Below are 13,630 nucleotides of genomic sequence, written 5' to 3'. Positions count from 1 at the left end.
AGATGGATTATATGGACGGGGTTTACAATGTGTTTATTGGGTGGATAAAATGACAGGATTTTCATTGCTATCTCTGGCATTCGCTCTTTTAAGCTCCCCTCATTGGATTTAGGAGAGCTCTCTCCTCTTTCTCTCGGTCTGTCCATCATATTCTGTCTGTGTCCCCTCTTTTTTCTCTCCCTCTTTCTTTGTATTGCATTACCCTCTTTCATTGTCTCCCTCTCCATGCATCTCTTTTGTTCTTCCTCTGGATCATATTCCTTCTGTTCTTCTCTCTTTCCTGCTCTTTCTATTTGCCTTACCTTAATGCAGCGGTTCACTCAGAGAGGTGAGGCGGTCGGAGCGGCGGTTTGATTTCTAACATCACCCGCTTTGGTCCGAGAATAGCAGCAGATAGACCAAATTTCGCTCTTTAAAGACACTAAAAATAACAGGTGAGGTAGTACAATAGAAGTCGATCATTATTTGAAATTGCAGAGCATTACGCTCCCCTTCTGTTCTTTTATCCGAGTAGGGCTTTTAAGCTAAAAATGTCATAACTGGCTTCAAGTATTGCAATAGAGAGTTTTTACCTAAATGGTTATTTGCTTGATTTGAATAGTAGCTCAGATTGTCCCCTTATCGTGACATGTACAGTCCCACTTGCTGTAAAGATTTGTACTATAGTCCAAAAAAAGCTGGTGTGTAATTGACCTTGCGTGGAGTAAAGTAGCATTAGGCACAACTTTTATGGTCCTGCAGTGCTCTGTCTTTGAGTTCTCATTTTGATTAGAAACCTTTGCATGATAGTCAATTAATCAATGTTTTTAGAACAGATCTGCTGCACTATTTTTGTGTGGCTTGTTCCTTCCTGCTAAACTCCTGCATTACACCAAAGACTCTCAATGTCTTCATCCCTGTCTTCTCGTAAATCCAATTCTATAGCGCTGCCAAAAATGTTATGAAGAAATGTTTGAAAAATACGTTCATCAGAACAGGAATTTGACACCAGAGATCATGATTTTTGTACAGCAGTTGGCCAAGTGATAATGTGCAATGTACCAGCAATAGAGACTTCATCAATAGCAGTATGGAATTTGTTAGATTTTTTTTTGTGTGTGGCTTTGCTTTTCATAAAAATATTATCTGTGTACCATGATAAAAAGGCTAAAGTGGCTAATTCAAAATTAACCTTCTTTTTCTCCTGGTCCTCATTAAATGGGCAGGATTTAACAATATTGCTTGGAATTACTAACTTTTTAGCTATACCAGCCAGCCCTCGTACCATGTTCTTTTAGGCTCATGTTACAAGTTTCTAACACCTTAACCACTGATCAGTATCAGGCAATGAAGCAGTTTTTCACAGCACACACTTTGGCTTGTCGTGACCGGAAAGCACAGGTGTTACTGATAAATTTAGAAATGACTCAGTTCAGGTGACCTGGTTCCAAGGTGGTGCCACTGTTGCCTCAAATTAACAACTTTCTGAAGTTTGAACCCAGTTTGCCTGTTCCCCAATGTTTGCATGAGTTTCTCAGCTTCCTCTTCCGACTGCTCTCAACGTGTCAATACCACCTTTCAGCATCCAATAGGAAAGGGAGTACCTGCACAACGCGAGAGGTGTATCTACAGTAAAGCCCGAAATTATTCATATCCCTAGTAAATTTTGACTTAAAGATACTTTTATTCAACCAGCAAGTTTTTTTTGATTGGAAATGACACAGGTGTTTCCCAAAAGATAAGAAAATGATGTACAAGAGGCATCATTGTAGAAAAAATAATTTCTCAGCTTTTATTTACATTTAAAAGTAACTTTAAGTCAAAATTTGCTAGGAGTATGAATCATTTTGGGCTTGATTTTATATATTTTTTAAAGATCTTTCTGGTCTTTTTTTTTTTTTTTTTTTTACCATGTTGACATGTCTATAGAAGACGAAATATCACTAGTGAAATAAGCAGTTAGTGCCATGGTTGAGCATTTACACCTTGAATCTGCAGCAAACTGATGACAGTCTTAAAAACATGGATTCAGATCTCCAGGGTTTTATATGTAACAAACCTGAGGAACCAATCCTGTCAACTTGCAGGGCGGGATTTCCTTTATCATTCTTCTTCTTCAGCATTACTCTCTGGTTTGAACTTGGATGGTTGAATTACTCCGGTATTTCAACTTGCCACTGTGTAGCACCAATTAATTTTACGGTGAACTGGTGTGCTTGAGCTGCAGCAAGTTCAAAAACCCAAACATTCTAAAGGATGTAACAGTATAGAGTTATATCTGAACTATTTTAAGGCCAGAAGGGATTATATTCATTAAAAAAAAACTTCTAAATTTTGAACTTTAAAACACAGAAATTACTATTTTGGAGTTCATTCAACAAACAGGAATTGACTTTACATGTGATCCATGGCACAGAAACAGATAGGATTCCTTTGTTTTGATTGATTTAGACTTATAGTGGGTTTTCTCAAGTCCAAATAAGCTGGTACACCTTATATGCAGTCCCCTTCATTTGGTTTGCCAGAGAGAACTAAAATACACTGCCAAAGGTGAATAATCATTCCACTCATTGGTTCCACAGCCTGTAGATGTCTTGTACTGGGAAACAGAGGACCTGCTAATTACATCTTACTAATCACTTTATCGTTTTTTACTAATCAGTTTTTAGCCAAGTGTGTTGGAAATGAGGACTGAGCCTCTCTCATTTTGACTTTCACACTTGAGGGGAGGCTTGTCTAACGTTATCATCCTAATTTAACAGGGTCAGTCGTTCTAGCTAGTAAAAATAGCTGGAGGCATTTGGAGATAATACGCTATTGTAGCGGAGCAGTTTTGCAGTAAACAACATTGTCCTTTACTTCGGATTACATTATTTTGTATTACGTAATGTGTTTGTATTTTGTGCAAAAGCAGCAGAGGATGACTGCAAAGAGAATGAATGTATTTTTTCTTTTCCTTGACATATGTAGGCCTTTGAATCTGCAGCTTCAATACATATGTAGCTCCAATATTTGAGATTTTGCAAATCCAAGTGCCACTCTGTGTAAACACAAACTAAGCCCCACTCACACCTGCACCCACAGCATTATATCATTAGTGGTGATGGAGTGCCATGCTGTGGCGTGACCTGCAGCCGGCGAGATGATCACACTGTCAATTAGTCCTCTCTTGCTCCACTAATTATGCTGTCACATTCCATTGATGCACCAGAGAGACTCAATGGGAAAAACCACTGAGTCTCTGCGTTTCCTGGGCCAAGAGGTCAATGAGGCGTTTCAGACAGTGAGCACTGATTAGATATACCTGGTGGCCAGGAGTAGAAACAGGACTGCTGGGGGGAGGAACAGGAATGCAGTAGGTCAGGTGGTAGAATGGATTGACTCTTGTTCATGAGCTTATGGGTAAATCCCCAAACCACCAAAAGTAATGAAAATGCCCCCACCCCTATCATCATTTCCAAGATCCCAAGCAACATATTTGCTGAACACAACAGCCCCCAACCATTCATATGAAACAAAGGAAAGACTGTTCCAGATTGGCTTATCTAAACATCTGTTGGATGGATTGGCATAAAAGTTTGACATTCATAGTCTTCACGGCAACGCTTCTTGACATCCCTTTGGCCTTTCTTTTAGTGACACCAAAAAGTTTGCATTTGTAGTTTTGAGTAAAATAGCTCAAACATTGCTGGCATGATTTCCACAGATTTTTTTTTTTTTTTTTAACCAACATTCAGAACTCTCTTAGAATAAAATACTACATTTTTGATGTTTTAAAAGCTGTGGTAAACAGTATAGTTTGGCATAATTGGGAAAAAACTCCATATTAACCTTTCAGCATGTTGTAATCCAAGTGATCTGAGGTAACTAGACTTCTACACTTCCTCTTGGCTTTGCTTTAAATGACTGACCCATTCTGTGGTGAGATAGTTTCAGCTATAACACTATTTTGACCAAAGAGCTGATGCTTAAAATGTTTTCTGCTCATAGAAAACTCCACTGAAAACAGCATGTAGATAAAGTCACTGGGTTTTAGTTTGGGTAAATCTAACATTAGAGCATCTTATTTCATTCTTTTCAAACTAAATCTGGGCAACACAGTTGCCTGAGTTGTAACATGAGTAGAACACTAGAAGCTTCCTTGTGCATTTTGATGTCTAACAATAAGCAGATGTTCAGCAAGTGAACATTTTGGCCTGTTTGTCAAGACGGGTGCCAAAATTAACATGCTTGCAGTTTGCAAATATGAAGTCTCGAGTTACTTCATCCTTTCTTAATGCTTCATTGCAAAAGTAGGTTATGAAAAGACAGCATGGAAGGCATTTTGTACCATAAAAAGGGGTGGGAGGTGCATCGGAGATGATGCGCTGGTGCGATCATCTGAGAAAGTCACCAGTGCCACCAGTGGAAAAGTTTGTTTGGAGCCCTGAGGAGATACAAAGCGCAGCTCTTTTTTCACTCAGTGATCACACCCTGACTCTGATTTATGATCCTATTCTGTGTTAGATTAAGGATTGTTATACTCCCCTGTGTAGTCTGGTTGAGCCTATTCTCCTCCAAGATATTCTGCTACTCGATATCTTGATCTAATTCTTCTCTTCTCCGGTCCTGTCTGGTCTGCTTTGCTCCTCCTGACAATATGAACAAACTCCTGTATTTCTCCCCCCAAAACTCCAACAGGAATCTGACACCCTCTGGACTCTTTTTATATTCCAGCCTCGGCCCCATGTCGATGTAACCGCTTGATGGTAACATCACTCAGCCTCTTTCCTCACAGTTTGCAGTGAGGTTTCAATGAGAGCCGCTCACCTTGCATTTAGTTACACCTACATCACATCCTGGCAATCGGTAAATAACACACATTTGCCTTCTCTCAGGTGTTTTAAGGCACACTGAGGCAACATTTTGACACCAGCAGAGGCAGGAAAAGAATGCGAAGAGCAGCCTGTCCTGCTCTAAGAAAACATTGACTCAGCCTGTGTCATCAGTACTGGCCGTCTGAAGCCAGACTAGTGATAATAATCCTCATCACTCTGCTCCGTCTCAGGTGTTTGTCCGATATAAACTCACTCCATCCTCCCAGACACCGGGGTTTGGTCTCCCTCTGCTCCCCTGCTTTATGTGATGCATTTGTGTCCCTTGTGTGCTCCTTAGAGCTTGTGTGTGTGGACGTGTGGAGGTGTTTTTTTTGCTATAATAACGCCTGATGAATGGGGAGCTTGGTATGCTGACAGAGGGTCCCATTAACATGTACCGCTTGGCTCCCCTCCGCAATCCGTCACACACCGTGTACATGCAAACAGAATAGAGGTAATCAATGAGATGATTTAATAGCATCTGTTCTGTGTTCGCCGCAAGTGACTAGCATTTGTCGTTTTTAGCTATGCAGGTTTTGGGATACCGATGTGGCTGGTTTTTAGACCAAAATGCTATTTATTTTCAGTCAGGCAGCAATATTGACACAGGAGGGTAGTGTTACCTAACAGTGGATCAAAATCTGAAAAACACTGGTGATGACATGATAAAATCATAGCTGGAAGATAGAAAATTCGGTCTCAAAGTTCTAATGCAACTTAGTTTTTCTTTCTTTTTTATTTTTCGAGATTAACCCTCTGAATCCCGAAGCCCATTGGCAGGGGATCTTTATAAATTTATCTTAGAAAAAAATTGTAAAAGGGAATGAATGTGTTGCATGTGGTCCTGTCAGTAAAATTACACAAATCTAAACTTAAATTTGTTATATTTTGTCACTATCCTGTTGGTCTATATGTCTTATTAAAAAAAAAAAAAAAAAAAAAAAAAAGCCAAAATAAAGCCTTTGTGGCAACCAAATTGTTTAAAAAAACAAAGAATTCTGCATTTATCAATACAACTAAGAAAACCCTCTATGACCTAGATAACAGATATTATCAACAGGGTAAATATATAATTATGGGACTTTTTGTATCATAATTAATCGGTATCATAGTTGACATTTTTGCTGTTTTCAGGCCTAAAATCGACTTGGCCACCAATAACCAAACGCCACATTCCATTTTTGCAGAAAGATTCTTATAAATATTATATAAACAATTGAGTAAAATCGAAATTGAAAGTTATAAAGATATTGCAGTAAACATGTTGACATGCGATAAATCCACACTTGACTCACACACTACTTTATATTAAATAACTCAGAAAGCCTTGGAGTCTTGCCAGTCTTTTCTTCAGGAGGAAATGACATCATGTGGAGCAGGTCATGTGATCTGGAATTAACACACTTCCTTGAGAGGTGTTTTTGTAATGGGTAACTTAGTTAAAAGTGATTTCTGGGACACAGATACAATTTGTTATTTTCCCATAAAAAAATTTACAGAAAAAAAAATTAAGATACATTCAGTAATTTGGAAAAATATCTTGTTTGTAGATGTAACCATGTAAGTAGTAAAATAAAAATAGCATGAGGAGCACCATTTTTTCCCTCCAATACTGAGAACACGTGAAAAAATGTTTGAAATTTCATTCACATATTTGTCTTTTTTCATGATATATGGATTACAAATATGTTAAACTGCATCAGATACATTTGTGGTTCTCTCTACTTCTAGGTGTGGTTGTGCTATTTCCACAGAAGTGCAAGTTTTAATATTGCAGTGAAAATGTGCTCACAGAGAGTACAACTGTGACAGGAGAAAAGAACCAGCCAGAAACTGCTCGGAGTTCCGATGTCACAATTAGTGACCTCTAGATTTAATGGTAGTTGGTAGCTTTAGCTAATTGCTTTCATCATCTTCAAATCTTTTAGCTAAATTCATCATCTACTACATCTGGCTCAAAGGCTTGTAGGCATGAGAGTGGTATTGATTTTCTCTTGGCAAGAAAGCAAATAAATATATTTACAAAAAATCTAACTTGCGCTCAGAAAAACTGCTTATCATACAGTAATGTTTTACATTGTAATTATAGAGTACATGTTATCGCATGTGCAGCGGTTTCCCTCTTCATTATTATTTACTACCTAGTAGAGTCTATTTACAGGCAGAGTAACCAACCTTTGAGTATGTCCCTCTTATCAATAAGTGGTCGGTCATCCTCCGGTTTAGGCGGGCATGGATATAAAACATTTTTTAAAGGCAGCACTTGATCCACTCAAGATTGTTTGGCCTCAAAAGAGGATGAAGGAAGTCTCAGAAATCAAGTGCCTGTTTCTCTTCAGTGAAGCACTAAAAACAACTTAGAGATGATACTGAGATCCAGAGAGTCCCAAACCATTAAGAGTGTATCATCCACACAGTGTGTAGTCACACTGCACTGATCTGCTATACTTGTTAGCAGCTAATTATCTGTGCTGCATAGGGCCTGCAGCCAACTTCCATAACTTTATGGCTTTGGCTTGCATCAGGGCGGATAACATGGTTTGTATTGATCTGCATCATTGACTGAACTGCTAGTGCTTCAGTCACTAGCACTGGAGCTAAAAACGGTAATGCGATGTGGCATGATGAGTCTGCTTAATGCCATAGGTACACAGAAGATCAGGTTTTTGTTTTGGTGTGGACAGATTACTACTATTGTCATCTCACTGACATAAATTTGTAGTGAACATCTTGACTCATGAATTGGTTAAGTCTGTTTTCAGTAAAGTGAAGGTACGTGTGGTGGTGTATGAGAAATCTATTGACACAATACTATATGGTTGTGGAGTTTGTAATGGCGTCGGTGTATCAGTTAGCATACATGAGCGGATGTTTTGAAGGTTTGTTGCACTGTGTGTGGTTTCTGAAGCATGAAATACAATATATACATCAGTGATAACAGACAAGATGGCCTGTTAGAAGTGATCGTAGTATGTGTAGCCAGTAGCTTTCTTCTCTGTGTTGTGATGATCTAGCCGACACACAAATCTCTTTGGAGGTGATCTCCGTTTATTTTTTGTCCTCTCCTCTCCTTTACAGTAGATAAAAAAACACACAAAATCATCAGTCATATAAACTTGGGCTCCTTTCCTTCTGAAGACATGAACAAAAGGGCGCTGTGTAAGGCAGGAAACACTCAGTGGACATACAGTAAATGTACCGTATAAGACGGAACACATACCTTTACAGTAGACAAAAAAACGCACAAAATCATCGTAGACACTTTGGCTCCTACAGAAATCAAACAATCCACATATCAGACACGTAAAGTGAACTCATAAGTGGAATTACGTAACCTTAAAACACAAATCACAACTGCACAATCTCGACTACCTCTCCTTCCGAATACATGAACAAAAGGGAAGAGTTAAGGCGGGAAAAACACATTTATAGGACGCCGTGGGGCGGCTAAAAGTGCAAATAGGAGTACGAGAACCCCCAACAAAGGTTCTGCACAACTAGGAGGCACAACAAACTTTGTGTAATTATAACAAAAGAAAAATAAAATAAAAATATATATGGTATTTTATATATTACTAATACCCTAATTAATAATAATACCACTGCTGCACTACTGACCCTGTTACATATGCTACAGTACTATAGCTTACATAGTCCTACAGATTTGGTTTACAGGGTGTCAGTCCAACATCACTTTCATGGTTATACTTTTTCAATATATAAATATGATTAAATACATATAATTAAAAAATAAAATGGACTGACAGATTATTAACTAAGGAATATTTGTCTCTTTGCAGCAAGTACTAACTTGTAAGCTTCCACAATTATATTAAATTGTTATACTAAGAAATAAACAATACATGGCATATATAGAAAAATGACACATCAAAGGTGACATATTAAGGTGTTTGGTCACCATGTGCCACCAGAACAGCTTCAGTGCATCTTGGAATTGACTCTCCAAATCTGTAAACAGCATTTTTACAAAAGATATTTCCTCATTTGGTGTTTTTATCATGGTGCTCGACAGTTCTGTCTTACATTTCACTGATCCCTCATGCCCTGTGGATGGTGGCACTGTCATCCTGGAAGAGACCACTCCCATCAGGGAAGAAACATTTCATCACAGGATAAAGTCATCCATCAGAACAGTTTTGTATTGATTTTGCACTGATACTTTCCTCTAAGGGGACAGGTGGACCCAAACTGTGTCAGCAAAATGTCCCCCACAGCATAACAGAAACACCAGATCACCTCACTGCAGATGCCAAGGTGTTTCTTTTAATTTGTGCCAACTGCATATTAATGCCGAGTTACTCATAGATGTTCCAAGCTGCATTGGTGTTGAAATGCTGCAGGCGCTGTGGATGAAGCCACATGTTGCCATCCAGGCTGGGAAGTCAACTTATTAAATATTGAACGTTTCTCTGCAGTGAAAATACAAAATATAAAGCACACTCATGTAAAAATTGATGCACATCTCCTCCTATACAGCCAAAAAGACAAGTTTTATCCCAAACAATTCCATCCAACTCTCAGGAGGGAAATAGCACACAGATTAAACAAGCCAGTTAACCAATTAAAAGAGCTGATTGGCTCCTGACATCTCTCCTTTAACTGTTAGGGTAGATGAGAGGCAATGAGTCTGCTTTGGACTTAAAACCATCCAGCTATCTGACAACCAAAGCAGACAAATACATATCGATAACATCTTCTTTGAATTTTATTGATGATAGAACTCATAAACACAGCGATAACCCCTATCCTCTCTTTTGCTGTAAGGAGAGAGGTAACAAAACTCCTGGTATTATTTTGATATAGGCAATTAGTATCTACTTTGTTCAACTTCCTCTAACTTTTCTATATTTTTTCAATGGCAGAATTGATTGCATGGGTCTCATTTTCTTTTTTTGATCTCGCTGTCAGAACCATCTGTGATCTATTTTATATGGTCACTATTGAGTGCCATATCAGTATACATGTGTGTATGGAATCTCATTTTGTTTTTATTTCTATTTTTTATTTTATTTCTCTTTTTCTATTCTCATTCCAGAAAAAAAAAATCTGTCCCAGTTCAATTCACACTCATGTTTTCTCACTGCGCCCTTTTAGGAATATTTTTATCTCCAATCCCTTTGTGCTCACCCCTCTGAAATCTGTTCTGACGAGATAACACTATTGCTGAATTTAAAAAATCCTCGGTTCTCCAAATGAAACATCCAAAACCAGCCCTGTTTCTCGTTTGACAGCATTGTACTTTGGAGTGTATCTTATTGGCTTCTTTTAGAAGAGTCTCTGTACCTGCGCTATTGAAAAATTTTACCAAACTGCAGCACTCTGTGGTTTATCATCCTTCAGCTGAAGGTGAGAAACACCACAAATGGAGATACAAGGTTTTCACAAACCAATATACAGTGATTTAAAACTCTAAAAACCAGCATTTTCCTGTTTTATTACAGAACCATAAAGTGGGTTTTGATGGGAAATGGACTCAGTTTATGGCATGATGGCATATGAGGCTGAATGAAATGCCGTTACAGTGCAGAACTATCCTGCTGCTGCTCCAGCAAACAAGAACAAAAACTTACTGCAAAATATATTTTTTCGATCATATTTATAACCGAGTTTTCTTTCTGTTTCTTGCAGTTCAGCAGATGAGAAGTTTCGCTGGAACAACCAAGGTAATATTTCTTCCTTAAATGTTCTCTTAAAGGCTTTTGTCTTGTGCTGTATTGTTAGGATTCCATCACTTCACATTGCCAGCCAGTTGTTTTAATTGCATTAGTAATTATTGTAAACCCACACCACCAAGTTTACTTTCTGAACGCCATGCATTTTCTGGGCTTTTTCTGGCAGTGTACACATATACACACCTATGCATTGATTTTTACTCACTGTGGGCTCATTTTTCACTGCAATATGAGGTTCTGCACTTCACTGAAAACAGCAAAAATCATGGCTAAAAGTAGAGAGAACTCAACCACATCTTCTGTGAAGTCGGAATAATACCATTAATCATGAAAAAGACAAAAAATAAAGCAGAATTTCTTTGATTATTTACACTGCAAAAACAGGGAAAAATATTGAGTTAACCTGTACAACATTTTTCCAAGTGTCCACACATTACCAATACTAAATGGTGACTACATGCTATAGATATTTTACTACTGACTTCTTCAATTTGTTTCCATGATTGTGTCCTATCTGCTCTGTATTAAATGCAAAGCCTGCAGTTCAACCCAGCTCAAATGTAAAGTCCCACATGTCCAGATTTTGGGACAGTTGAGTCGCGAAAGGGTTCAGAGTTGTGCAGAGTAGTGTAGAAATTTTTGCTTTTTATAGAAGCAGGTGCAAATGGTTTATTTTGACACCATTTTCAGAGCAGATTAAAGTGATTTTGATCAATTACCACGATTTTAAACTTGGGTTTGGTTGAGTATTCTGACGAAAATGACTCATCACAAACGATTAGTTCATAGGACTGTCAGAAAGTTGAACATCTGATGATTCCTTCTGTTTTTTTAGTTGCTGGCTTGGATAAATGGTGTAATTTTGGGTATATTTTTAAAAGATAACCTACATTTGAAATCTGTTGGTTGCCTTTGGAGTTGAGGGTTAAATTTCATTTATTTGATTAACAACAAAACTACTCGGTCAGGTTTAGCAAAATATCATGGTTTGGATTTAAAAAGACATTTTCACAACAGTGTTTGCTTCTCCTATATTTCCTGGTTTGTGAAGGTGCTAAGTTCTGTCCCATCTAATATATGATTGGTTGGCTGGAGTAACAGTAAAGCTAGAAAATAAATGGCAGACATATTGTATGTAAGACACTTGTCTCAAACTGCACTAATGTAACATCATTTTTGTGAGACAAAGCTGCTGTTGCAGTTCAGATGCTTTAAAGACTTGCTCTCCATACTGAAGCCCAAGCAAAGAAAAAGGTTTGTTCAAACAAAAACCACCTGTCTTTCAAGCTCCCTCTCGACACTTCACCCCTTCTGACAGCTGAGTAAAGGTCAAACAGCATTTGCAAATAATTCTCATCATTTAGTTTAACCTGCTTGGGGTGCCAGATGGGAAGTGTTTTCCATAAAGCACAACAAGAATCAATGAGCCTTTAGACGATTTGAAAGTCAAATTAAGACACCTCTCCGAGCTTGACAACTTCTTTGACGGCATTGTAGCTGAAAAACCACCGCCCATGCGTGACACTTAGGTCTCCCTCTCTCTCTGCCTCTTTGTCAGTCATGTTGAGATGTATAGGGTGTTGAGAGTAGATTGATTATCTCAGAGCAAGGTTGGCGACCTCTGCCAACAAAGGGGTGACCAACACAAGGAAGCCCAGGAGTTTTGTGGCGTAAATACTGAGGACTTTCAGTGGCTGCTGCGGTCTTCGTCCGCCCTCCTGACTAAATTTATTTTACTGGAAAAGCCTGCCTCTCTCCAATCGGACCTTTTGATCTCATCATCACTCACGAATCATTAAAAACCTATCAGGTCGGAAACACGCAGGTTTAAAAATGACTTTTGGCTTTTGAGCGCGAGGGTGAGGGTAAATCCAGGGTAATGCTGCAGACAGCCCTGGAAATGTTTCACCAACAGCATCAACATCATCAGTCTGCAATTGCGTCAGTTGAAGTCAATAAAATGAGCCTCCTAAATCCACTCACTAAGGCCTCTACTATTACCCTTTCTCTCTCTGTCTCGATAAGAGATTAATGTTGCTCCTAAGACTCATTTGTAAGCTTTTATCCCCCTTGGCAGCCCTCTCTAACTTGGAGACTCTGGGCATGTTATCAGCTGCTTCCTGACAGACAAACGACTGGTATCTAAGTACAAGGTGGACCTCGATCCCACAAGATTTGTTGTTGGATTATCAGTTAGGTTTTTACTCCTGACCTGGGGTGTAACCTTGCATACCGCTCTGCGATGAGGCATAAGTAGAGACGCTTCTTTAGTAACTAATGAGCTGCTGAAGGAGATTGAATTTTAAACTTCAAACATTACGTTACTGGTAAATTTGATTAGGAAATTGTGGGGGGAAGAAGCTCAAAAACTCCAGGATAACTTCAAAAAATGAATGTGAAACACCCAAAAACAACAAAATAGCATGTTCTTCAGCATCATCACATTATTACATGATTTTATGAGTAGTCAGTACTAAAGGGTCTGACCACATGGATCTTCAAACTCAGCTTCCATTTTCATGCTACACACATTTAGAGTGTAAATTTTACCTAAACATCTCTTCAGATAGACCAATTGACTAACTAAAACTGCAACAACATTCTTCACTGCCGGTAAACATTGGTTTGGGCTTTTTATAACTACTTTCTAAAGTTTAGAGAACCTTGATTATCATGGCTGAAATGGTGAAATTTGATTTGATTTGACTGTGAGTGTACTGAATTAGAAATTCACCAAAACGTGTCAAATTTGTTAATTCTACCGTCCATTAGTTTTATTCTTTCTTTCTAATGGGACAGTCTTTTTTTGGAAGATTGGGGGGATTTTTGCCCATATGTCCACAGGTTTTCAACACACAGTAAACACTATGGTTTGGGGTTTTTATAACTACCTTATAAAGTGTGGAGAACCTTTATTGTCATGGCTGAAATGGTCAAATTTGGCTTAGTTTGACTGTGAGTGTGCTCTATGTGGCAATAAGCCATTCACTAAACATGTGAAATTTAACTCTACCATCCATTTGTTTTTTGGTTTGTTTTTTTTTTTTTGGAAGAAAAATTTTTTTTTTGTTGATTTTTGCCCATTTGTCCACAGGTTTTCAA

The 13,630-nt window shown here is 38.3% G+C and overlaps 1 protein-coding gene across 8 annotated transcripts in view; it reads left to right on the top strand.

Annotated features, from left to right (window-relative positions):
* The window catches only part of LOC111580727 (catenin delta-2-like), a 191,691-nt gene that overhangs the window by 113,966 nt on the left and 64,095 nt on the right, over positions 1 to 13,630 (top strand). For all 8 annotated transcript variants that reach the window (XM_055014457.1, XM_055014463.1, XM_055014461.1 and 5 more), the window contains one exon: positions 10,485 to 10,519. In XM_055014457.1, the coding sequence (XP_054870432.1) occupies positions 10,485 to 10,519 (35 nt within the window). The remainder of the gene's footprint in view (positions 1 to 10,484; positions 10,520 to 13,630) is intronic.

This window comes from Amphiprion ocellaris, chromosome 10 (genome assembly GCF_022539595.1).
Source record: "Amphiprion ocellaris isolate individual 3 ecotype Okinawa chromosome 10, ASM2253959v1, whole genome shotgun sequence".
NCBI lineage: Eukaryota > Metazoa > Chordata > Actinopteri > Pomacentridae > Amphiprion > Amphiprion ocellaris.
This window is presented reverse-complemented; position numbering and strand designations above follow the sequence as displayed.